General features: G+C 47.0%; 1 protein-coding gene across 7 annotated transcripts in view; it reads left to right on the plus strand.

The window, feature by feature from the left end:
• The first annotated feature begins 1,311 nt into the window (after positions 1-1,311).
• The window catches only part of CEP43 (centrosomal protein 43), a 29,179-nt gene continuing 4,687 nt past the window's right edge, over positions 1,312-25,803 (plus strand). Inside the window, exons 1-10 of one of the 7 annotated variants that reach the window (XM_033100418.1) lie at positions 1,312-1,518; positions 2,157-2,210; positions 5,439-5,493; positions 5,833-5,921; positions 6,611-6,748; positions 9,272-9,352; positions 12,231-12,290; positions 19,128-19,354; positions 21,330-21,442; positions 23,570-23,638. In XM_033100418.1, the coding sequence (XP_032956309.1) occupies positions 1,417-1,518; positions 2,157-2,210; positions 5,439-5,493; positions 5,833-5,921; positions 6,611-6,748; positions 9,272-9,352; positions 12,231-12,290; positions 19,128-19,354; positions 21,330-21,442; positions 23,570-23,638 (988 nt within the window). In that variant the 5' untranslated portion in view covers positions 1,312-1,416. The remainder of the gene's footprint in view (positions 1,519-2,156; positions 2,211-5,438; positions 5,494-5,832; positions 5,922-6,610; positions 6,749-9,271; positions 9,353-12,230; positions 12,291-19,127; positions 19,355-21,329; positions 21,443-23,569; positions 23,639-25,803) is intronic. The other 6 variants (XM_033100419.1, XM_033100421.1, XM_033100422.1 and 3 more) reach the window with 6 other exon arrangements.

Here is a 25,803-nt window from a genome sequence, read left to right on the forward strand (position 1 = left end):
TAACCTTCCTTTTCGAGTGGAGTCCAGGCCCGTCTTTCTCCCCACTGGGCTCCTGGATTGTTCAACTGTCTCCAGTGTCACTGCATCCAACTCACCCCTCCCCTCTTGCTTCTGGATGCTTCTAAAACCCAAATGAGCTAATGTCACATTCCTTTTCAAACCATGTTTAGCTTGCTATTTCACACCTTCAAGATGAAAGTCAAACTCATAGTATCAGTGGCTAATGCCCTTGCTGATCCATTGACTTCCTGTCTCCAGCCCACTTGCCATCCCTGCACAGAGCACACTGCCCTGTGCCTCTTGGCCTTGGTGCTCTGGGCTGTTAGGCTCTGTCTGCGCAGAATGCCCCTTTCTTTTTCAGGCATCAGTAAACCCCCCACTACGATTGTGTATCTCACGTCAAGTGTCCTGTCCTCCAAAAAGCCATCCCTGTCCCTTGGTCGTGCAGGGTGTTAGGTGGGGGTCTCCTGTCCCGTTCCCCGCACAAGAACGCAGGATGTGGTGAGGCCTAAAAGGAACACCCATGGAGCCATAGATAGGGGTGTCATACCACTATAGTCTCGCTGGTGGCTGGGTTGGAAACACAGGAAGCAGGAGCCACACTATCCGCAATCTGCCATACACTTCTCTGTCAACCAACCAACCCCACTTGCTAACTGCAATCCACGCTTGCTAGCTCAGCCACCACCTTCTTGCCAGCCCCCATTTGCTGCTAGCGTAGCCACTGCAGTTATATTAATGGCCAATTGCTCATTGGTTACAGCTGACGGCCAACCAGGCACAGCTGACGGCCATCCAATCACAGTTGATGGCCATTTACTACCCTAGTGAGCACCTTTCCACGTGAGGCCGAGAGCCTGGAAACTGCACTCCTGGCTCTGTCCCCACAGACCTGCTTTACATGACTAAGTCTGGGATAAGGGGCTTGGTTTGAGTGCCCCAGAAGCAGACCAAGAGACAACAATTGAGTGTAAACAGTTTTTTGGGAGGAGATCCCAAGAAACACCGGTGGGGTAGTGGGGAAACAGGACAAGGCAGGGAAGGAAACGACAAAGGCTGTGCTATCAACTTACTTGTCTGAAACGTAACTTACTTTTAACCAAGTGGCCCCGCCCCCATCCCACTGCCTCACTCCAAGTTCCCGGGTCCCCCCGCCCCCAAGCCAAGGACCCAGGGCCTCGCTCCGCCCCAAACCCCGGCCCCGCCCTACCCGATCCATGCCACAGCCCCGCCCCTGACGCCCCGCCCTAGGCCCCGCCCCCGGCGTCAGGTTGCGCTCCGAGGCCCCGCCCCTGGCGTGAGGGGCTGCGCACCGGCGCCGGGGCGTGGTCTCGTTCGCGTTGCCGCACGCCGCGAGAAATCTGCGGCGGCCGTTGGCCGTTGGCGCGGCTTGGCCGGTTGTCTTGGAGAAGCAAGATGGCGGCGACGGCGGCTGCGGTGGTGGCGGAGGAGGACACCGAGCTGCGGGACCTGCTGGTGCAGACGCTGGAGAACAGCGGGGTCCTGAATCGCATCAAGGTGGGGCGGGAGACCGGGCCGGCAGGGCCTGGCGGAGGGGAGGCCGGCCGCGCCTGCGGGCCGTGGAGCATGTGTGGACGGTTGGCGTCACAAAGGGACGCGGGGTGCGTCAGGCTGGCCTCCCGGGCAGGGTCCGGGCCCGTGGGCGGGGGCGGGCGACCTCGGGGGTCGAGGGTCACTCCCAGGGAGACCCCGGGCCGCGCGGCGCCTGCGGGAGAGGAGGCCGAGCAGCGGCTTGCGGGCGGTTGAGTCGCCCGGCGCTCCTCGAGTCCCGGGCGGTGGCGGGGTTCCCTCCGGGTCGCTGTAACTGGCGGGCTGCCGGCCTGGCGGGGTGTTTCTCGGCGAGTCCAGCTCAGACCTGTCGGGGCTCGTAGGCTGGGCTAATCCGGAGGGTGGCTGCGGAGGGACAAGGCCAAGGGGCGCGGAGAGCTTGGGGCACTGTTCCAACGCCTCTGGGGGCTTTTCTGGCCTCTTTGCACCTGCCCACTAAGCATTGTCTTGCCAGTGTGCGTTTTTGACTTCAGATGGTGTGGGTGGTGCCAGTGGAACTGAACGTCCTATGCTTTTCTTGTCCTGAAAATTGTCTCGAAGCAGTTTCTGTTCCATTACCCCCCAACTCTCCCCCCCTTTTTTTAAAGGCTGAACTCCGAGCAGCTGTGTTTTTGGCACTAGAGGAACAAGAAAAAGTAGAGGTATGAAATCTACGAATTTTAATATGACTATGTTCATTTTTGTGTCGTTTCTACTTAAAATCCATTGTAAAATACTACACGTGGTCGTGGGCACGCAGGGATCATTTTGAACTATTAAGGATTACGTTTCTTTACAATAGAGTGAACATTAACCTTTTTGTGTATATTTCAGAACTTTGGGACAATCTGAGGAAAGTTAAGGAACCACAGTACTCCTGAGGCCAATCTGAATCTTAAGTGTCATAGATCCTCTTGTATTGGGGACATCTGAAACACAAGGTCATGGGAGCTAGTGGAAGAAATGCTTCTATTCTCAGAGTTTACTGCAGGACTCCTCAGAACCTTTCCTATGCATTGTGAATCCCCACCAGCTGGGGGAAACACAGTATGCCGGTTTTCCCCAAACTGTCAAGACCACCTAGTTATTTTAAAATCATGTCATCTTTCTTGCTGTCACAAGTCCAGCCTCCTCTCTGTATTTAAGTGTTTAGTCTTTTCTCCCTACTGCAAGTCTCACCACCACCCTGAGTAAAGGTCCTGGATCCTTGTCCACATACGCACTCCATAATGAAGGTCTTCAGCTTGTTCTGTGACAAATCAGCCTCCTCTCCTGTCACTTCTTCAGACCTAGATGCCTGTGCCTCTCTAACCTCATGAACCTCTTCAGCTCTTGGCTCTTGGGTGTTCATCCAAGCATCAGTCCTCTCTTGGCTGCCGTTCGGCCCTGACTGGTCTGGACCCCATGGTCCAGATCTCCAGAAGCCTGACTGCCTGGCCTTCCCGCTATACTTGGTAAATCTCATTGGTCACTTAATTCAACAAACTAACTCCCTTCTTGTTTGTCACCCAAGCCTGTGGATTGCTGGTGTCACTGAACGGTGGTTGCAACCTGAGCAGGGCCCTGTCAGGCCCAGGCCTCTGCTGTCTGCGTAGCAGCTCCCACTCCAGCCTCACCATAGCCTTCTGCCCGACCCCCTTCTTCATCTTGACAGCGGGTCTTGTCTCTCCCTTGCAGGGAAACAGAAGCCTCAGGCGTCAAGCCCTCACTGTGTGTGTCCTCCAGCTACCCTGCGTCTGCACGCTGCACTTCTTTCCTTCCTGCTTGCTATCGGAGGCTCTTTCTTCACCAAGAATCATCACTTTCTCTGGGTTTGCCGTGCTGGTACTCTCGGCTCCTCCCTCTTTGTTGGCTCTTTTGAGCGTGGAAACAAGTTTATATCTCAAGGAGAAAGCTGTTGCCCTCGTCTCATGTTCTGCTTTTAATACCACTTTTTTCCCCCCACTGTCAAGTTTTGAAAGAATGTGTATGTCTTATACGATTTATATTCCAGGCACCTTTTAATCCATTAACGTCTTATGCTACACCTTAGTACTTTCTTTTGCTGCTGTCAAGAAGAATCCTAAGTGAGTATATGTTCTTACCTATCTTAGTGGCTCTTTGTGGCATTTGACATTCTTAATTCCTTCTTCCTTCCTGAAAATCTTTGAATTTTGGGACTTTTTTCTCTTTCTTTTTCCTTTGTGCATTCCTTGGTTTTTGCAGCATGACCTTTTCCTGGACACCGCACTTGAATTCTTGGTGCAGTATCCACAGTCCCTGTCTGGGTTCTCTGCCTGGGTGACCTTGACCACCTCAGTAACTCAGCCCTGTATCTCTGGGCCTTATCGCCCTCCTGAGCTGCCGACTGTAGGTCACACTGTTTGCCTACGGGGACCGTCACTTATCCAAGTTGGAAATCCGAGAGCCCTTGCTCTTCTTTCCACATGTCTGTCAGTTCTGTACCTGAGGTGTCTGAGGAGGTTCTCTGCTGACCTCCTGGCCTGCGCTTGATCTTTCCAAATCACTTGACCCCTGCCTTCTCTCCTTCACTGGTAGTCCTGACGTCTTTCCTCCACATCGCTCCTAGACTGGCTAGTCCTAACTCACGTTTGATCTTGCCCCTCCGTTTTCTTCAAATATTTCAGTTGACCCAATGTCTTCAAATTTCCTGGACCAGCCTACTGAGGACCTTTGTGATCTTTCCCCTTATCTTTTTTGGGTTTTCTTAAAACTTGATTGAGGTACACTTGACCTACAGTAAACTCAGCATACTTAAAATGTACAATTTGATACATTATAACATACTTACGCACCCATGGCACAGTCAAGATGGTGAACATATCCATGACCCGCAAAAATTTCTTCCAGCCCCTTGGTAATACCTCCACCTCCACCTCCAACTCTGGCACCCAAGTGTTCCTCAAAGCTGTGCAAATGGAATCACACAATCCGGACGTTTTTCCTTTTTGTTTTTGGTCTGGCTGCTTTCATTCAGCATAATGCATTTGAGATGGACTCATACTGTCATTTGTATGAGGAGTAGTTCATTCCATTTGATTCCTGTGTAGTATTCCATTGTATGAATCTATGACAGTTTATCTAGTCATTCACAAATTGTTGATGGACATTTGGGTTGTTTCCAGTTTTCAACTCTTATAAATATGGCTGCTGTGAACATTCATGTACATGTTTGTTGCTTGGGTCTGTGCTCTCTTTGCTCTTGAGAAAATACCTAGCGGTGGAGCATTTGGCAGGGGCACGTTTAACTTTGTAAAAACGCCCCCATCGCTGTCCAGAGTGCTGGCGCCATTTTACGGCAGCCTGTGTAAGACTGCTGCTGTGCCTGTAATTCACGTGGTCTGCTTAAAGAAGCTTTGCTGTGCTCAGCATTTTTCTTTACTCAAATAATTGTCTAATGACAAGCATAAATTGGCCTGTGCAATACGTAAAGTCATCTCACATACTTTACAGAATGGACTGGGGATTGTAAGTGTATAATTAAAGTCTTGTTCATAATAAGTATGCCACAAATGGTACATATCTAAGATGACAAAATAGCAAACTTCATATATTTGAAACAATAATCAGTTTTTTTAAGTAAAGTTGAGGTCATTTCACATGAGTATTTGAAGATCTAGCTTCTAAAGCAGTTTAATCAATTTATAAAACATTTAAAAATTAAAAATAAGCACAAATCTATATGTGGCTTTCTTTTATTAACTTTGAGATATTATTAAATAGCACAAAACAGTTCTTTTAGTAATCAGTTGTGGAATGGGGTTAGCCATCATTTTATGAAGGACAATATTTTACTTTCATCTTTGCTAAAAAAATTAAACTTTAAACCATATTTTGTAGTTGTTCTTAGGGTAATCACATGACACTTACAGTCTTTCATTTTTTAACAGAACAAAACGCCTTTAGTCAATGAAAGCCTGGAAAAATTTTTAAATACGAAAGATGGTAAGATGTTTAGCTTGTTCTTGTTTATTTTGTCTGTCTCTGAATTTTCAAATCTTGACTCTCAGGAATTTCAGGTTATTGTTTGAAGTCTGATTCTTATAGGTCCTTACTTTAAAATCATATTTTATTGGACAACTATTAAGTTGTTATAAATTTTATTGGTCATGGGAAACTGTTGGATGAAACCAGTTTTACTGTAAGAAGCAGAACACTGAAGTCCATTTATATTGAGAAGCCTCTTTTCTCCCATTAATTTAGTTTACCCCTTTTGACAGCGTTAGTGAAGAAGCCCCAGGGCTCAGACCTACTCACCATCTCTCTCCCTCTCGCCCTTCGCAGGCCGGCTGGTGGCTAGTCTGGTTGCAGAATTTCTTCAGTTTTTTAATCTTGACTTCACCTTGGCCGTGTTTCAACCTGAAACTAGCACAGTAAGAATGATGCCTTTTATTTACATCTACCTTTGAAGACTGACACAAATGAGTTCATTATAAGCTGAAAGTTAACAAAATTGGACAACTTACAGTGTCTTGCATAAAGATTATTCTTTGTAGTTAGCGGTTTTTCCTAAAAGCCATCTGAGTCCCTATTTTATGAACTCGAAACGAGCGTTATTGTAGAGTTAATTTGTTAAGAGTTAGACTGCACCTGTTAATGTAGACTTTGAATGTAGAGACTTGGTAAAAGAAATACATAATTTAAAAAAAATTGACTCTTGCATTTCCCATATGCAGAATTTCAAGTAGAAATTTGCTCATGAGTGGTGGTGTATTTTATGGGTTTTTAACAATCACATGAGCAACGCTGCTTCCTGTGAAAAGAAAAAAATACCACTGAACAGTGTGGGTGTTGGAGCCCACTGTTTCATTCAGTGAGTGTGTATTTGGGAGTGAGCCTCAGGGAGGGGTGAACTTATGGCTCCCATGGCCACTATTACTCAGTCCCCCTGCCCCCAGATGTATATAATTTATAAAAATGGACATTTCATTCATCAGGAAAACGCTCTCTGAGTTTAGAGATGTTTTTGAGTTCTGGAAATATTTTTCTTTAAACTCTAAAAATAATTTTGCTATATTTTTGTGCACTTGTAGCTTATTTTTACATCTTATTTTTTCCCTAGTTTCAAGGTCTTGAAGGTCGAGAGACTTTAGCCCGAGATTTAGGTATTATTGAAGCAGAAGGGACTGTGGGTGGACCCTTATTATTAGAAGTGATCAGACGTTGTCAACAGAAAGAGAAAGGGCCAACCAATGGGGAAGTAAGTACAATCCTATCCTTTGTTATTTCTTTAATTATTGGCTACCTAGTGTAGCCATGCAGATTAGTGCATACGTAGCGAATCAAGGTTTAAATAAAAAAGGCTGTTCCTTAAAAACAAACTGAAGCACACTCAGATTGTACAGATGCACATTTCAGTGAAAATCAGAGAGGTGGCCACTCAGGCTGCTGCTGGCCCTGCTCTGTGGATTGACACTCAGCAGTGTTGGGCCTGGCTGTGGGGGACCCACCCCAGCTGCTCCGCCGCCTGGCGCTGCTCCTTTCCCGGGTCCTCCTCTGAGAACGGGGGCGGGGGACAGGACAGCACACTGGGGGCGTTGTAAGGCTTCCTTCCACACAGGAGTCGGTGCCTATGGAATGGGATGGCGCCCAACCTTGTTACTGTCCCAAACAGGAAAGGGCTGCGCTATGTACGTGCTCATTAGCTAAGTCTGAACTGAAAGGCTTGTTTAAACTATGCCTGAAACTGTTTAAGCAATTGATTTTGCTGAGTTTCTAAACATTGTTAAATTTCTGTTTTTTGAATTAGCCATTACTTTTCTTACTCTTATCCTTTCCTTTTAGCAATACTGCTAATGAGATTAATGGTCTGATTTCTATTTACATACATTAGCTTTATATAAAGATACTATTCTCGATGTAGACAGCACCCTAACTGGTCCAGATACCTGGTTAAGTGTGTGCTTTCAGTCACAAGTTTACAGGTAAGAATGTGCAGGGCTATGGCTGCCATTCATTCCGTTTGGAGAGGCTCAGAGTATGTTTTCTGGTAGAATCTTTGGAAGTCAGTAAACTTGACTGAGTACTCGTTGCATCTGAGGCATAATAAATAGATTCTTTTAATTAAACATGTACTAGAAGAGTTGAGAGCTATTCCAGGTAAGATGCTTTCATAAGAAAATGGGCATTTAGACAATGGTCTATGGCTGTGGAGGAAGTAGCATAGAATAACGATTAGTTCTCAGCATCCTGAGTAGTGAGTTTTAGTTAAAAGGGGGCAGTGGTGGTTTCATGGTGAAAGTTTGTTAAACTCAGCCTCGGTATGAGGACTGAGAAGGGTGTTTCCGGAAGGACGTGGAAGCTGATGAGAGGGCGGGAAACAGGACCACAGCTGGCAGTGGGAGTTGCCAGCCAGCCCCCCAGCCTGTCCAGGGCACAGGTGGTCACCACAGCCCGTGCGTTTCCGTTTCATTCCTGCGTAATTATATGACGAGTTTTTGTATGTGCTTATTATGTGACGGGCATTGTTCTAGACGGTAGTCAATAAGAGAGCCAGAAATGTAAAGAATCCTAAACAGTTTGGTACCTGCTTTCTCCTGAGCCAGCAGTCTGCAGCTGGTGGCGACATCTGGCTTCTGTGGCCCTGACCTCTGTCTCTTTACCAACCTTTCATTTCTTTTCTTACTTGCTCTTGGGTTCACCCCTGGGTTGCTCACATTTTCTGCCTGTGTGCTCTCCCTTCGTCAGCCTCCCAGGACCAGCTTGGACTCTGGGGCCAGACTGATTAGGTTCGCCTCCCAGGTCTGCCACGTCCTGTGTGTGGCCATCTGAAGTCACTTAAGCTTCCTGTCCCTTAGGTCCCTCACCTGTGGGATGGAGCTAAGAGAAGTATCAGTGTTTGGGTTTGTAGTGGGAGGGCTGAAGGGCTCAGCACAGGGACGGCCTGGGAGCAGTGCGTGGCGTGTGGTGACCACACAGACTGGCCGTCCTCCTTACTGTTCCTGACTGCACCATTACTGTCGGATGGCTCCCGAGGCCAGCTCAATCCTCGCCCCAGCTCGAGACCAGAGCCTCATACTCTTCACGTGACATACCCGCCTGCTTCACCCTCCAGCCACTGGAGTCCCGTGTGAAAAACAGGGCTTGATTCTCTTTACTTGTGTCAATAGTGGAAGCCATAGGAGACAGAAGACCCCCCCAGCGCTCGTTCTTCTTCCACACTTCTCTCTTCCGCAGACTCCTTGGTTTCAGCCCAGGGAGTTGCCCGTCCACTTGTTAGAGTATTCTTTAGTATCCATTTAGCTCTGTGAAGTCGGGCAGAGGCAGCTGGACCGGAACCTGTGCTCTAAGAAATGAAAAGGAAGTGATGGGTGTGAAGGAGGAAGGCGAGTTGTGCCATTTGAGGAGAGCACGTTGCACGAGAGGCTGGCTGTTTGTTATGCCGTCTAGAGACAAAACGAAGCGGGAGGAAGACCAGCTGTTGAAGAATCCCAGGACCCTGGGACAGGGGCTTCCTGCTGGAAAGGAAGCTGGGGGCATATTTAAATGCCAACTGATGAAGTGACAACGTAGGTAGTTGGGATCTAATTGAATTTTATTTTGTTGTGGTTTTTTAATTAAAATTAGGGGAAAATTGAAGTATGTTTACATCAGTCAGGAAGAAATAAACATACCAACATGTATAGTGGTTTTATAAGCTGAAATTCTGTTGAGATATAATTGTTAATAGTATATTTATGTTTATTTTAAAATACGTTTTAATTTTAAACTGTGGCTATTTTAGGGTGCACTAGATCTGTCTGATGTACATTCTCCACCGAAGTCACCCGAAGGAAAACCAAGTACACACACAACACCCAGCAAGGTGAGTTGGCCACCCAAGGAGACCCTGCACTGAGACCCTCGGGGGCTGGTCTGCTCCCTCTGGTGTTACTTCTTATAGGTTGTGTTGTTTGGCAACACAAGTGCTGTTTAGTTTCTTGAAAGTGCTTTTTCCCCTTTGATGAAGTATATATTTTAAAAAATTAATTATTTTGCTTTGTTGGTAGTTTTTGAATTTTGTGTCATAGAAAGGAATATGCTATTAAATAACAGTTGTACAGTAGTTGGGCTCATTTGGTGCTTTGAACATTTTTTTCCTTCATTGAACTAGGAGGTTTACTTAGTTTTCATTTACAAAATTCCTAGCTTGAGAATATTAGGTTCTAGAATATAAAACCATTGTGTTGAATATGTAGATGGGTGACCAGGCTTGGAATTGTAAATCATGATGGATTTTTTTATATGAATGAGCCATTTTGAGGATTTACAAAAAAAGCTGTGTGTTCTGGTTATACAGAGGGTGCCAAAAAAATGCATACACATTTTAAGAAAGGAAAACTATTAAAATTGTAATACTTGATATATACCGATAACAAAAGATGAATACAAGCCACGTCTGACTTCTGCAATTACAAGAGGTGCTCAAAGTGGTTCCCATCGGCGTCCAGACACTTCTGATTACGGCGAACTACTACTTGAGCAACGTTGACCAAAGTGTCACTTGTACACATTTCTTTGGCACCTCTAGCATTTGTGAGAATTGTTAAAGGTAAGGCCGTCTTATTCCAGGGATTTGGTATAATGGAGAAATAAGTTGAGTGGAACCCTTGAATTTAAAGTCAAGGGTGTTTGTGCTACTAGCAGGAGTGGATAGAAAGATGATTGCCGGGAAGCTGCGGTCCCCTGCGACTTGGAGTAGAGAGTGCATTGGTAGAGCCAGCCCGTGTCCCCAAAGGGTGTGGTTGCAGCCGAGTGTGGGCTGTCCTCTGGTTTCCACCCCCCCGCAGTGGACTGGTGTCCTGGAGTACATCACAAAGAGTCCTCATAGATAGACGTCGTGTCCCTAAATCAGGTGATCTGGGAGAGGGTAGCCATTATTCTGCTAGATTTCTTTTTCCTCGGTGCCTGGGCACAGAACACTGGTGAGTGGTTTCTGTTTGTTGCTGGTTCTTTGGTGGTGTTGCTTCTTTTTATCTTTTAAATTTAGAAGTGAAAGGAATTCTGTGCTTTATTTCTAATCAAAGAGAGAGACCATCATGCTGTTGATACTGTGTTTCCCCGAAAATAAGACCTCGCCAGATAATCAGCTGTACTGCGTCTTTTGGAGCAAAAAGTAATATAAGACCCGGTCTTATGTTAGATAAGATGTGGTCTTACGTTATAGTAAAATAAGACCGGGTCTTATATTAATTTTTGCTTCAAAAGATGCATGAGAGCTGATTGTCCGGCTCGGTCTTATTTTCGGGAAACATGGTAGTAGTTCCTACTCTCGGAGATCTGGTTAGCCTGTTCCATAGAGAAGGTTGGTCTTTGAAGGCTTGTCCCGTTGATGCTGTGGGAGGCCGTAACCACGGTAACAGAGAACGCAGTCTTGAGGAAATGTAAAGTCCTTTCAGTGGACTGCCAGGTATAGAGCCTTTGTAAGAAAGCTTTGCTTTCTGTGACAGTAACTGGCTTCAGAGGGGTTAATATGAACACATAGTCCAAAATAGTTATCATGAACTTTCGGAAGTTTTCTGTTTAGCAAATTACTATTTTTTAAAGCAAATTAGCAATACTAACCTTCCACAAGTTGTTGTCTTCAAGACAAAGTATTAATGTGTGTTTTACATATAAGAGGATTCTCTTTAGATAAGTTTTTTTTTTTTTTTTTTTTTTTTTTTAAGATTTAAGAATTAGGATAAGAATCTTATGTTTTAAGTTGAGTTAGGAAATGTTGCTCTAAACCAGGGGTGTCCAAACTTTTTTCAACGTTTTTCACCAAGGGCCATATGCAGTAAAGTACACAAACAGCTGGGCCACTCACTCGAGGTGAAGTATGTATTGCCTCACCTGGTTTATTTAAGTAAATTAAATATATTTTTGGAATTTGCTGTGGGCCAATAAAAAATGGATCGCGGGACGCAGTTGGGCCGCGGGACGCAGTTCGGACACCCCTGCTCTAAACAGTCTCAGGAATTGGTGGTGATTTTTCAGGTTGGTTTAGAGAACAGTGATGTGTCCTGCAGGTGCTGCCACACTCCTACTGTCTATGGTTCTCAGTCAGTGTCCTAGGCCTGTGGTGGCAGTGGTCACTTCTGAGACACTGGAGCTCTCTGCTGGGGCTGGGGTGGGTCTGTTTTAGGACAGGGCTTTTTGGGGGCAGCTAAAATGCAATTCCCCTCCAGTCTTGAAGGATCTGGATTTGGGATTCCGGTACTTTGCTCATCCTTTTCTTGCCAGCTGCCTTCTTTCTCTCAGTGGCCTTTGAATACTTCTCAGGGTGCCTCCTCAGACTGGGAGCACTGGGGACTCCAGGGAGCTGTAGCCCAGCCCAGGGTCCAGCCCGAACCTGGGGAGCCCGCCTTGTGCGCTCCTGACGGAGGTCGGCAAAGCCGGGGCTTGTTAAAGGTCGTCGCTCGCGACTGGGCTGGATGGAGTGTGCTGAGTGCTTCTCCACGGTGCTGGCACCGGGTGGGCCGGCAGGCCGGGGGCTGCACTGGGGCAGGTACCTGCTGGACAGGAATCGACGGGAGCTGAAACCACTGCAGGAAGAGAGTTAGGAAAAGACCAAAAAAGGGGATTTAAAAAAGGAACATGTTAATTCGATTTTTCCATGTTTAAGAAATTTTCTAATAGGAATCTTTTAGTTTGGTTATGAATTACTTTATTTTTAAATATTTGTGCTTTGTGGTAAAATGTCATTTTATTCTCATGCTCAGATACCAAGGTATACAGGACAAGGTAAGAAGAAGACAAGCGGGCAGAAGTCTGGTGCCAAGGTAACACGCGTGAGGGCAGGCCGGGCTCTGCTAGCGCCGCCTGCGGTGGGCCTGGGCTCCGTGGGCCTGGGCTCTTTGGGCCTGGGGTCAGTTCGCTTTTCAGACGGCACTCTCTGTCTCTAGTCAGAACATGACGGCGGTGGGGTGGCGTAGAACTACAAGTAACCTGACTTCCAGTTTTTACCTGGGTGAAAATCATACTGTTGTAGTTGAAAACTACGCTCTCAGTTTGATTTTGAGAATTCCTTGGTTTTTGGCAATAAAAAATGTTGTAAATGTTTATTTTTTGAATTGATCGTCATGTTGAATGGATCGTCATGACCTTGATGTTATGATTTTTATCTCAGGTAAATAGAGCATCCTACTACTTTATGGATAAGTTCCAGTCAATAAATTAAAGGCTAAACTTAGTTTCCTTGCAGACGTCTTTGTGGTCAGCAGCTTATGAAACCACATTTATTAGCTGCCTCTGGAAGTGGGGCCCCGCCGTCATCGGTGCCTTGGCTGCTTCTGTTTCGTCCCCAAAAATGACAGAAGGTGACTGAGCCAGTCAATTTGTGACCTTTAAAATGTACATATTGGAGGCCTTAGAGTGTTACTATCCAGTTCTTAACAATTAGAATCAGAGTTATGTAACTGAATTCTGTGAGATTGATTAGTCCTGGTCAAACCTTGGTTTATGTGTAGATTATTGAGGACCTCCAAACGAAAGGGTTGTTAAAAAATTGTGTTTGTTGTGTTAGCTGGCTTTAGGTCTGTTTTCAGTGGTAAATTCCTATTGTATTTTGTTCGCACTATTTTTTCTGCATTGCTGCATGAGAAGATGTGAGATGTGATTTAGCAAGCATTTGCACTGACCTCGTGAAAGTCACCTTAACACGATGCTCTGGGCAAAACCCGTCGGAGGTCCTCGCTCGCTCACGCAGTTGACAGTCTTGTTGGAGAGCCAAGACAGAAGGAAGAGAATTTAAAATGTAAAACAGAATGTTTTCTATAGATGCTTTTAATCCGTTTCCTGGACTTCTAAGAAAAATAAGAGTATATTTCATCATATTAAATTTTTATAATCTTCCTGGTGCCGTGGGTTTTAAAGAAGTTAAAACCTTCTGGAGAAATTGACCCTAGGCCCAGAGCACACGGAGATGCATTTGCACGGTGTGAGGCCCAGCTGTGACTTTCACTCTGGGATGGGCACAGCCTCCGCTGCTTCCCTGCGCTGGGGGCACTGAAGCGGCTGCCCGGACCAGCCCCTGTCCGCGGTGGGAAGCTGTTTGTCGGGCCCCTTTTACTGACTTCATCATTGTATTCCTGAGCCCGGGGTACTTCCTCCATCACTTGAAAGGCTGCTTTTCTCTACTTCCTAATCTGGTTTCTGAATTGCCTGCTAAGGAGTCTCTTGTACCCAGCACTGAGAGACGGGCCCTTAGCTCTTCATCCCTTTGCCTTTCTGCTTTGCCTCGTGCATGTAGTAGGTCCCCAGTATCCTTAATGTCCTAACATCTTAACAAGTTAATAAGCCAAATACTAAGCTACCCATGGAGCTTGAGGTCGGACACAGCAGGACTCCAGGGGGAGCTATTGCTCAGCGGGGCAAAGCCCTAAGTGCTGGCCTTGCTGGTCCATGAAGCAGGCCTTCAGTGCGCGACCAGACTGGGCCAGCGGGCGGGCCCAGCGCACCCAGCAGCCGTGTTGTGTTGCTCATCTGTCTGGTGGCTGCTGTTGTAGGCAGAAGGCACGTGTGTTAATGGCTTGTTCTGAGGCCCTTGGCTGTTTTCAGAGAAGTTATATTCATGTCACAAATGAACTTGTAAAGTCATTCATGTGTATTTAAAACTGATTTGTACTTCTACCATGTACCTGTCAATATGCAAAGCAAAATCTAAGGTTTCTGAGCTAATTTATTAAGTTAACGTGAGTAAAAATAAGTTACATTTCTGGCTTGGTTATTATGAGAGTTATGGACGGATAGAAGAATTGGAATACAAGGTGGATAGATACTAGATAGGAGGGTATTTCTTTAATGAGTTAATATTGTTAAATATATGTTAACACTTACTTCCAAAGTATCATGTTTCACTGTAAACCATGTCCTACCAAACATGGTGCTAGTTGTCTGAAAACAAACAAACAAAAGAAACATCAAAATACAGCAGGCTTTTTTTTTGGTGGGCTCCATTAACTTAGGTTTTTACACTCAGTTGGAAAACCCGAATAAGATATTAGATGTTTTTTATTTTGAATATTTAGAATAAGATGTTTTTTAATCATCATATTAAATGTAATATGAATGGTTAGCTTTTTTATAATCAGTTTTCGGGTGTTTTAAAACTAGTGTATATTGAGGAATTTTTTTGTTTCAAGTTCTTAAAAGAGGACAATTCTTAATCCATTGCTCCTTATTTTCAGGAGCTTTGGATTGATTAGGGCAGTGATGGGAGTTACATTGTGTGTATGCTGGGGGTGTGTCTGCGGTTAGTCTCTCAGTCACACAGGGTTTTCTAGATAACCCAAGGATCATTGTCCCCTGCACCCCCTCACCGCCGCACCCTGAATGAATGAATGAATGGGTCCACACGGAGGAGGAGGAGCAAGCGCGTGCCCCACGCTTTGCCCTCGGCCGATGCCTGGCTGGCGGCTTGAGCAGCGCCAGCTGCTGCTGCACACACAGACCGACGCCTTGGCACTACTCGTCGCTCAGCCCTGAGCGGCAGGCTGTGTGGGCACAAGCAGGGCAGCGGTGCAGAGTGCCGCCAAGTCTGACTTGGGAGCCCGGGAGCCAGCTGTCCTGTGCATCTGCGGGGGTCACAGGTGTTCACACAGCGCGGCGGCAGCGTTTCTCTAGAAACCTGGGTTTTCAGAAAGGGCTTTACGTTTTGTGATGCTAGAATTCCACAGTGTTTACTTTCTAGGTGAGTGAACGCAAGTTTCGAATATGTGAGTGTGTTACAGCTGTGGTAAATCACTTTTCCAAGTAACTGAAGGCAGGGTCGGCGCTGCCGTTGGCGGGGCGGGGGGTGGGGGTGTGGGCAGGAAGCCAGTGTGGCGGGAAGTGTTTGTGAACCTGCAAAGTGGGGTCTCCTTGGCTTTGATGTTTCTCTCTCATGAGCAGTACAAATCAAGGCTTTTATTTACAAAAACAATTTTTTCTAGGTTCATAAGACGTGCTAGTGGTAATTCAAGTTTTTGGCTAATGGAAAATTAGTAGTTACTTTTACTGTGAAACAGCTCCATGATGCCGATTTTCTATTAATCTAGAAATGCTCGCAAGTTTGAATATATTACTGTACTAGTAGAAAATTAAATATGTACTAAAACTTTCCTACGAATTTACTGTAATTTACCATAAAGCTTATTAGTCTTGAGATCCAGACAAGGGAATTGAATGGCTGCTCCCATGCTGTGCAGGGGTCTTTCGCTTTTGTGAAGAGACAAACTTTTTTGTAAGTTGTAGTTACTGTGTTTATTATAAACACCTCTCAGTTCCTAGGTTTGCTGTGACAAAGCACCACAAACTTAGTGGCCTAAAACAGCCGAAATTTCCTGCCTCGTGTGTGTTCTGGAGGCTGGATGTCCGAGACCGAGGTGTGGCAGGGTCGGTCCCCAATGAGGGCTGGAGGGGGAGTGGCCAGGCCTTGTCCCGCTTCTGGTGGCTCCCGGCAATCCCAGGCGGCCCTCGGCTGGTCTCGAGCACCATGCTCACATGGCGTTCTCCTGTGTAAGGACACTGGGGCTATCCCACTCGAGTGGGACGTCCGCTGGCTCCCACTATAGTGACCTGCCCTGTGCATAAGGAATGGCATGCTCTGGAGTACTGCCAGTTAGGACCCACTAACGTTTTTAGGGAGACGCAGTGTAACCCGTAACAACGCTGAGGCCACTGGGGTCGTCCAGGGAGTGAATTCCAAGGCGTTATGGTGGTGTTCTTTTTGGTGGTTGATGTTCACATAACTTGTTTTAAATAGTTCTTAACCTTAGCTGTTGATTCATCCTGAATCTGAACTCTATCCCCAGCTAGTTGATAGAACCAGTTACCGAAGTTTCTGTATGTGAGGTGAAGACTGCTCTTAAGCCAAGATGGAGGTTTTGAAGCAGATCCCGTGGTGGACGTCAGGAGACGGTTTGTTGCTCAAAAGATGTGGCTTCCATGGAAACTGCTCTTCAATTGTCCTTTTGTTTTAATCTGCAGAATGTTTTGATAAATCTTTCTCCTCTTAGTGTGGATCTTAGTGTGGATGCTTTAAATAGTAAACATTTGGAATTAATTTAGTGAATATATTAGTAACCCAGTGGGTAGTGGTCTTTTTGGTTAAAAACATAAAGCCTTAGTTAATAAAGTAATGATACCTTCCTATGTGGTTTAGACATTGATTTTGAGAGCAGTTCCAAAGCAAATTGAGTATTTTAAAGTTTAATTTTACTCCATAAATAGAATTGTAGCTGTGAAACAAACTACTGTTTTTAAAAATACGTGTTGTGTTGGGCATCATGGTGTGCTTTCCTCCATGAAGCGTGTTGTCCTAAAACTGTTCTCTCCATAGCAGAGGTGTTACTAAACCCAGTCAGAAGGATGGTGGGTACACATTAGCTACTAAGTAGAGAGCTCATTACGTGGCCCTGGATTGTGCTGGTATTGGAGACTGCTGGAATAATTAATTACTGCTTGTCGTAATGTTGCTGTACGTTTACGTTTCCCTTGGTTTTTATGCCTGTTACCTTTGAATCTTCTCAGTGTTTTCAAGGAAAGAATCTATAACTATTGTAGTCTCTATAATTGTAAATGTGTTCCGATATCACAAGACTTGGGGTATTTATTTCCAACAGCATGTGCCTTTGAAAAGGTAGAAATCAACTTTTAAAACTTTTGTAAATCAGAAATTACAGTGGGCATGAGTCTAAGAAGTGCATAGGTGGATGTTGCTTCTCTACGTTTGAAAATACGTACCAGGAAAACGTCGAGAAAGGTGTTATGACATTTTTTAAAGCTTCCACTTTTTTGAAAGTATCATGTGTCGTCTGAAAGGATGATAACTTGGTATTTGTTTCTCTAGCCATCTTTTTACAGTCATTAATTGATCTATGTTAATCACATATGGAGTGCATAACTGTGCAAGTCCTAAAAATTGTATAGCATATATCTTGGCTGCTGTCAACTAATCGTGGCCTGTTACTAGTATAAAAACGTAAACGTCTGAATATATACACAGTACATGTTGTCTGTTCACATATTAAAACTGAAATCATCCTTAGAGAGAGTCTTACTCAGTAATTTCTAACCCACGTTTTTACCACCTCGCTTCAAGTCGTTTACTTTTCCGCAGCCTCCCGTTCTTAACTTGTAGTAATAGTGTGATTTGGAAAATCCTAACTCTGGTTCAATTTTTTATTTTAGTTAATTTTATTGGAGTGACAATTGTTAGTAAAGTTACATAGATTTCAGGTGTACAATTCTGTATTACATCATCTGTGTATCACATTGTGTGTTCACCACCCAGAGTCAGTTCTCCTTTCATCACCATGTGTTTGTGGTTTAATTCTTGAGGAAATTCATGCCTGGGAACATTAGTTTTCAAGATTGAGTGGTTAGTAGCGGTGTGAACTGTGCTCCCCATCTGCATTTCCGGAGAGCGCTCTGTCGCACACCACAGGCTTCTCACACAGCGCTGCTCTCTTTAGGGTGGAAGGCTGAATCTTGAGAAATTGCCATTTTGAACCCACGAAAACTGCAATTTTGTATGACTCAACCTAATAGCGTAACATACGTATTAAGAGCTAACCCCTGGCGTCAGATTTGATGCTGCCCTGACCCCTTAGCTCCCCAGGGACCTTGGCAAGTGCCTGAAATTCTGTATGTTTCCTTTTCCATATCTGCATAGAAAACAGAACCTATCCCTAGGCCATAGGGTTATTTTGAGGATTAAAATGACGTAACAGGTGGGGGAAGCATTTGAAAGCTTTACGTAAATGGTAGCTACTTTATTATTACTATCTTGATGTTTTGTTGTTATTTTTATTGTTGATGTCTAAGGGCAAAAGGAAATCTGAAGGAGGGACTAAATTAGGTTATCAAGGTCAGGGTTAGCTGCAAATGGGGAAACACCACGCTGTTTTGTGCCAGCACTGCCAGCTCAGTAGGATGTGTGAGTCGAAATGCTTGAGAATGTTGTACATTGGTGGTTTAAGATACGTAGGGACATGGACATACACGTGTCCGTGGACATTTAAGAGGTGTGGATTAGGGCGTTACTCTGAAAGTCTGAGTCAAGGTCAGTGTTGAGACTTTACTGGTAGCAAGTCTGTATGTTAGAAGCAGGAGTGGTCCAGGCATCTTTCAGCTTGATGTCACATTTGGCGCTGGATGGAAAACTGCTGTCTTTACTGATGAGCACTTTGTTTTACTATTTGGTTTGTGTGTGTGAACTAATTTTCTCTACTAGTTATCCATTCTCCTATTTGCAAGTTGAAAGCAGTAAGATAATGTATGAAGCAGTGATATATATGTAAGAAGAAATGGAAAAGTCATTTATAAATGGGATAGGTACAGCAAACATACTTCCATTTAGGGAGGGTTGAAAGGAATGGTGTGGGCATGTTTCTTTGACATTTTCCCCTTCAAAAGTTAGCCATGGCATGAAGCCCAGGGATGAGCTGATAAGTCGCAGGGTTACTCTGGACCTCGTGCACTTCAAGACCCCCCTGCCCCCCTCCCCCCACACACACTTGTGCTCACACGCATACAGACCCAGGTCTGCATATGTTCACGTGACTTTATATTATGTAAAATATTAAAGTTTTATTTCACCAAGTAGACCTTGTCTCTTTCCCTCTCTCTTTTCCTAGAAGGCCAGCAGTGATGCCAGTCAGAGTGATACAAGCATTTCCTCCTCAGAACCCAAAAGCAAAAGTAGTCTTCACTTATTGGCCCATGAAACAAAAATTGGATCTTTCTTAAGCAACAAAGGCCTAGATGACAAAGACGGAGCTGGTCTTTGTCCAGATGAAGATGATATGGAAGGAGACTCTTTCTTCGATGACCCCATTCCTAAACCAGAGAAAACGTATGGGTGGTGAGTAAACTGTGTTTATGGATTATCAGACTAGAGGCTTAAAAATACAATTTATAAATGTTTTACAGTTAAAAAATAGAGAGCTGCTAAAGGTTCTAAAATGACTGAATTCGTAGGTCTGATCTTGTGCCATTAAAGCCTCGTGCTGTAATGCAATTCCAGATTTGTAAAAACCTAGCGAGGATGTCGGGAGGGTGTACACTGAGCGCCCCCCACGTGCCAGGTGTGGTGTGAGGTGCAGGGCGCAGCGCTGAGAAGAGGTGGCGAGAAGTGAGAGTCACATGTCGTGTAGTGTCGGGTGGGTGTAGTCGGTGTCCGGGAGAACAGGGCAGTGGAGGGAGGGAGAGGTGGGGGGCGTGTGTTCAGTGGGGTGTCAGAGGGGCCTCTTGAGCTAAGAGCCGGAGGAGGTGCGAATGGTGAGAAGGGCTGCGGGAGCTCTGGGACGAGCCTGCAGAGGGGGTGACAGGCCGGAGAGGCAAGGAACAGTTGTAGGAGATGGGTTTGGGCGAGGGGCGGACCCGCCGCAGGAGGGGGCTGGCTTTGCTTGGAGACTGCTTGACTGCACCCCACGCACCCCTGGCTGCTGGGATTCAAGCGCAGGCGCAGGGCTTCCAGGCGCGAAGCTCTTGGGATTGTCCGGGTGAGAGGTGGTGGTGGACGTGCTGAGAAACGGGTGTGCGGAGGTATTCTGGGGTGAGGTCAGGAGGACGAGCTGGGGAGGGTTAGAGAAAACAGCACGTTCCTGTCTTCAGGCGGAGAAGCAGGAGGGGGGCCGCTCCCTGTACTGAGCTGAGAAGTGGGAAGAAGGCGGGCCACGGGGGGCGGGCGGGACCGGCGCTCACTTCCCACCCTTTACGTCTGAGAAGACTGTATGGAAAGGTGAACGAGTCTGGGCGCTGAGGGAGGGTCTGGTGCCTGGTACCCAGTAGGGACTCATCAGTGTTAGTGCAGAAGCGCTGGGACACAGGAGCGAGTGGGAAAGGGCCCAGAGAACCGCCAGCGGCCCCCTTGAAGCAGGGGGCGGGCTGGGCGAGCAGCGTGTTGCCTTGAGCCGTTGCCTTGAGCAGATGACCAGGGGTCCAGTCGGAATGGTGGCAGGTGGGGGGCGGGTCTTAAAGGAGTACAGTGGGTTCAAGAAAGGGCGCCGGAGAGGATTGTGGGTGGGGAAGACTCTTCTGATGAGTTGACTGTAAAGGGGTGCTGAGCATGGGGTGAAGGCTGGAGGATGGGGTGTGCGGTTCCGGACCTCAGACGGGGAAGGATAACAGCAGTGTGCGTGGCGATGAGAAAATCTGGTTTTGGAGAGGGAAAGGTAGCCGTGTCGGGAGTGAGGGCCCCTGGAGTGCTGCCCGAGAGTGCGAGTGTGGAATCCAGTCCCCAGGGGAGGAGGGAGAGAGGGACCGGAGGTTGGCGGCTGGAGGTGATGGTGGGAGCCGCGGGCCTTCTCGCGAGTCCCAGTGAAGGACGGAGGAGGGCTGGAGGTGTGAGGTCGGCAGGAGGCACGAGCAGGTGCAGGCAGTGGGCCGGGGCACTGGGCAGTGCCAGACGCCACCTGAGGCTATGAGCGAAGGCGGGTGCAGCCGGCGTGGCTCCCAGGCCCTGGTCTCATGTCGCGGCATCGTGGCCTGTGCCAGCCGAGTCCTGCGTTGGCAGTTGTGGGCATTCCTGGGCCGTGGAAGCGGCTTCTCATAGGATCGCAGACGGTGGAGATGAAGTCGAGCAGTTTAAGTGTAAGGTGTCCAACAGAATTCTAGAGACCGGCGAGCGAACGCCTCCCCGCCACCTCCTGGATGCCGCCTCCCCGCCGCCGCGCTCCTGGGCCTCTGTACCCGGGCCGCCTCTCCGCTGGCACTACCTGTTGTTCGGCATATTCTTCATCTCCGGGCCACTGTGTGCAGATATGATCTGTTTAAGTTCTACTGTTGTAGTGCAGAGCCTAAGAGGACCGTTTAACTGTACACTTGTTTCTTGTTAGGAGAAGTGAACCTAGTAGGCGGGTCGGAAGCCTGGCATCGCTCTCTGACGCAGCCCCCCTAAAAAGTGGACTCAGCTCTCTTACGGGAGCCCCCTCATTGAAAGACTCTGAAAGTGAGTGCCGGCTCCCTAGATGTGTGACTGAAGACGTGCACGTTGAATACTGATGTTATTTTTCTCTCTAATGAATTAAGTAGTATGTGATCACTGTTTTTGTTTTTTCCCAGAAACAATTGTATTAAATCTTAAAAATAGCTCATAATTTTACCACTCAGAGATTGTTCCTGTTAATATTGTGTTCTGTTCCTTCATTTCTTTTTAATATAGTCTGTATTCTGCTTTTCCTGTGCCATCAAAGTATGTACTTGTAGGAAAATGATGTTTTAGCTGCCTGTCATAATAGATATGTAATTTTTAGACCCTCTCCCTTATTGGACATTTAGATGGACTTGAATAGGATTTAAATTGAATTAATTTTTAAATGTTTGTTTTCTAATTTCTGTGCCACCACAGCAGTCATCACAGGGTGTTAGAACAGGCTGCTGCCTTCAGGGCTTGGACCTGACAGAGCTTTATGTGCAGCAAACAGAGGGATTGTTAGCTACGTCCACATGGAATGGCCGTGCTGCTGTCCACACGGTGACAAGACCAGGGGTTTAGAAACATGGAGATGTGTAGATGAACTTGTATGTACATCATAGTAAGTATAGGATTTAATCGGCAGTGTTTACAGCATAAACGTGCCCCTTCTGAGAACATTCTCTAAAAGCAGATCTTTATTAGGAGATTAGAGAGTGGTTTTGCATAGCTGCAGTCCTTACTAACCTTTTTTTTATTTGTAAACACTTCTTCCTCCTCTTTTTTTTTTTTTTTAAATTTTATTGGGGAAGGGGAACAGGACTTTATTGGGGAACAGTGTGTACTTCCAGGACTTTTTTTTCCCCAAGTCAAGTTGTTGTCCTTTCAGTTTTAGTTGTGGAGGGCGCAGCTCAGCTCCAGGTTCAGTTGCCGTTGCTAGTTTCAAGGGGCGCAGCCACCATCCCTTGTGGGAGTCGAGGAATCAAACTGGCAACCTTGTGGTTGAGAGGACGTGCTCCAACCCAGCCATCCGGGAGCTCAGCGGCAGCTCAGCTCAAGGTGCCATGTTCAAGTTTAGTTGCAGGGGGCACAGCCCACCATCCCTTGCGGGAGTCCAGGAATTGAACTGGCAGCCTTGTGGTTGAGAGCCCACGCTCCAACCAACTGAGTCAACTGGGAGGCAGCTCAGCTCAAGGTGCCGTGTTCAATCTTAGATGCAGAGGGCGGAGCCCACCATCCGTCGCGCAGGACTCGAGGAGTTGAACTGGCAACCTTGTGGTTGAGAGCCCACTGGCCCATGTGGGAATCGAACCGGCAGCCTTCGGAGTTAGGAGCATGGAGCTCTCACCGCCTAGGCTACCGGGCCAGCCCCTTACTAACCTTTTTGTGTTACATGATAGACCTGGAGGATACTCCAGGACATGCACAAGAGATAGCTTGTGGCATCTCTTACCGTCGAGTGAACTAGCCATGTATCTGAATATGGTCCACCTCAGTTTCTCTCTTAATGCTTCTTTCCCACGGTTATTGTCACCTTCAGTAAAGAAATGCAGAATGTCATGATTGAGTCACTCTTAACACTGATTAGGGAAGAATGATTTACAGAGCACATGGAAAACTAAGGACTGGGGTGGCCGCTTGGCTCAGTTGGTTAGAGTGCAGTGCTCATAACACCAAGGTTACCGGTTCGATTCCCACATGGGCCAGTGAGCTGCACCCTCCACAACTAGATTGAAAACAACTTGACTTGGAGCTGATGGGTCCTGGAAAAACACACAGTTCGCCAATATTCCCCAATAAAAAATAAAAAATAAAACTAAGGACTGAAGAAATAAAACCAGTGAAAGGAGGTCAGTTTGGTAAATGAAATAGTGATTGAATTGAAGCAAAATTTAGAGGTTCAATGAAAATGAATGAGAATCGCTATAGTCCAAGAATTCGTACCCAGTGGGGCTTTAAAAGAAAGAAGGTGGTATCTGATAGACAGTTGGGCAAAAAGTTATTTGGATGGTCAAGTTCCAATAAAGAATAGTATCATGTGTGGCTGAAAAATGGATGTTTCTGTTGTAAAGAAACCCTGTTCTGTAGACACTAATTGATGTGTTTTAGAGAGCGTTGTATTCTAAATGTTGATGTAATGTGGATATTCTTTCCTATTCACAGGTAAAAGAGGAAACACAGTTCTGAAAGATCTGAAATTAGTCAATGACAAAATGGGATCCCTGGGATTAGGTAAAGAGATTTCTAATTTTCGTGCCGATTGCTTGAAGATGATCTTTTTTAGAGTAACATCTTAAATGAAGTGACTTGGTCTGCCTGCAGCGTGCACCTCATGAGCACACATTTGCATGGTTTTTATGTCTAGGCTCACTCCGCGTGCCAGGCGTGGATATAGTGGCAGCCATGCAGGCTGTCCTCACGGAGGTTTGTTCTCGTAGGATAGATGGGCAGCGGACAGGTGCTGCAGACACACTGAGTGGTGGCAGAGTCAGGGTACGCTGCTGTGAAAACGGGGAGTGGGGTGACTGGACCCAAGCCAGGCATTCCGGGACTGCCCCTCCTAGGAAGTGATGTCTCTGCTGAGACCTGATGGTTAAGGGAGCGGGGAGGAGATGGTGGTTCAGGCTGGACCGTTTGTGCAAAGGCAGAGGCACCCCTGGGTGCCTGGAGGCCCTAGGCAGTTGGTCTAAGGGAGGAGCCAGATGTGTGCCCGGACGCACGGGGCGTGGGGTGCCGCACACTGTCCTGCAGAATTCAGAGCCCCTGTGGACCCTATAGCCTTGGGCCACTTGTGGAGAACGGGGTTCGCATCCGGGTTTCTGTCTGTGCACAGCTGCAGACGCTGCGACAGGCATATTTTAGGCACGCCTTACTCAGTCGCTGACCAGAAGGAAGCAGACGGCTCAGCTGGGTTCTCACTGACCATTTTCTTCCTGTCTGGGGATGTGAAGTGTGTGTGTGAAACAGTGTTAGGCTCTCCCTGGTCTCAGGACTCGCTCGCACGTGGGGGGCGCTGGGGCACGTGCCACAGGCAGGTCGGCAAAAGGGATGTGTAGCCCCTGGCCTCTGTACCTCTGTGAGTGCAGGCGTCTGAGTGGGACAGCTCCGAGAAGTGCCCTTCCCTCTTCTGGAGGGACATTCTAGAGAGGGGCATAGATTTAAGTGACATCGCAGATGTGGCATTAATTGCTTAGTACAGTAGGTGGGCAAACTGAGCTGTTTCCTCGTCTGTGAAGTGGGACTAATAACAGCTACCTCGAGGGAGGGAGGCAGGGAGGGACTGTACCTGCCGTGCAGTGCCGAGCAGGGCAGGTGAGTGCCTAGTAAATGCTGGTTCCCTCTTATTCCCTTGTTCCCCGTTGGCAGCCATTGCCACGGAGCAGGTGGTCCCTGAGCCGCTGGACTCTGTTCACCGGTGACCTGGACTCGTGGGAACTGCCGAGTTGCTGGTTGCTGGCTGGCCAGCTAGGGGCTGCTCCCCTCTTGTTTCGTCCCCATTTTCAGTTAGACACTCTCTTCCCCAGCCTGAGGTACGAGTCTGCTCCAGGCTTGGTTCCATTGGATAGCCACCTGCCTGTCAGCTCTGGGTTTTGTGTGTCTCCCCTTTGAACTTGCTCTTGCTGAGCCCTCTCGCTTCCCCCTGACTGCTCTGTTCCCCCGTCTGTGGTTGGGGAGGAGCTGCTGAGAATTGTCCTTGGTGAGAACCCCCTCAGCAGGGGTTCTGCTGCCTCCGAAGGGGCTGTGGGGTACGGAGGCTGTCTGAGTTTCACCCCACTCCCTGCTGGAGCCTGGGCAGGCTTGGGGCTGGCGGTTTGGCTGGTCACATGGGTGAGACTCACCATTCCCAGGCTGGGTGTCTGGTCACCAAGCCAGACGTTAGGATTCAGGGTAAATAAGGTTTTATTCAGTTTTGTTGGGTGATATTGCAACAGTATTGTTTCCTGGTTGTTTTCACTTCCATTGTAAATACACGTTCTTCTCAGTATTGTCACAATATGTGAATGTTGATGGACCAGCCTGGGATGATGGCCCTAGTGGTTTCCCAGGCACTGTGCCAGCACACCGTGTTATTTCAGTTCTGAGTCCACGCGGCAGGTTTGAGTATCACCTGCATTTTTACAGGTGAAGAACTTGGGTTACATTAGTTGCCTAAGATGCGCTGCTTTTAGAACCCTGATGTAGCACTGACCCCGAACCAACCACGTGCTTCATGGCGCAGACATTTTCTCATGGGAAATCAGCTCTGGGTCCCAAAGAAACAGTTGACACACAAAGCTTTAGAGCACAACTTGCTTTAGTTTGGTAGAAGATACTAGCCACAGGCACCCATGTTCGGACAGGCTCTTCCCATGTTTAAAGCACAAATCGGCAAACTTTCTGTAAAGGGCCACGTAGTA

This window comes from Rhinolophus ferrumequinum (genome assembly GCF_004115265.2).
Source record: "Rhinolophus ferrumequinum isolate MPI-CBG mRhiFer1 chromosome 3 unlocalized genomic scaffold, mRhiFer1_v1.p scaffold_36_arrow_ctg1_4, whole genome shotgun sequence".
NCBI classification, from domain to species: domain Eukaryota; kingdom Metazoa; phylum Chordata; class Mammalia; order Chiroptera; family Rhinolophidae; genus Rhinolophus; species Rhinolophus ferrumequinum.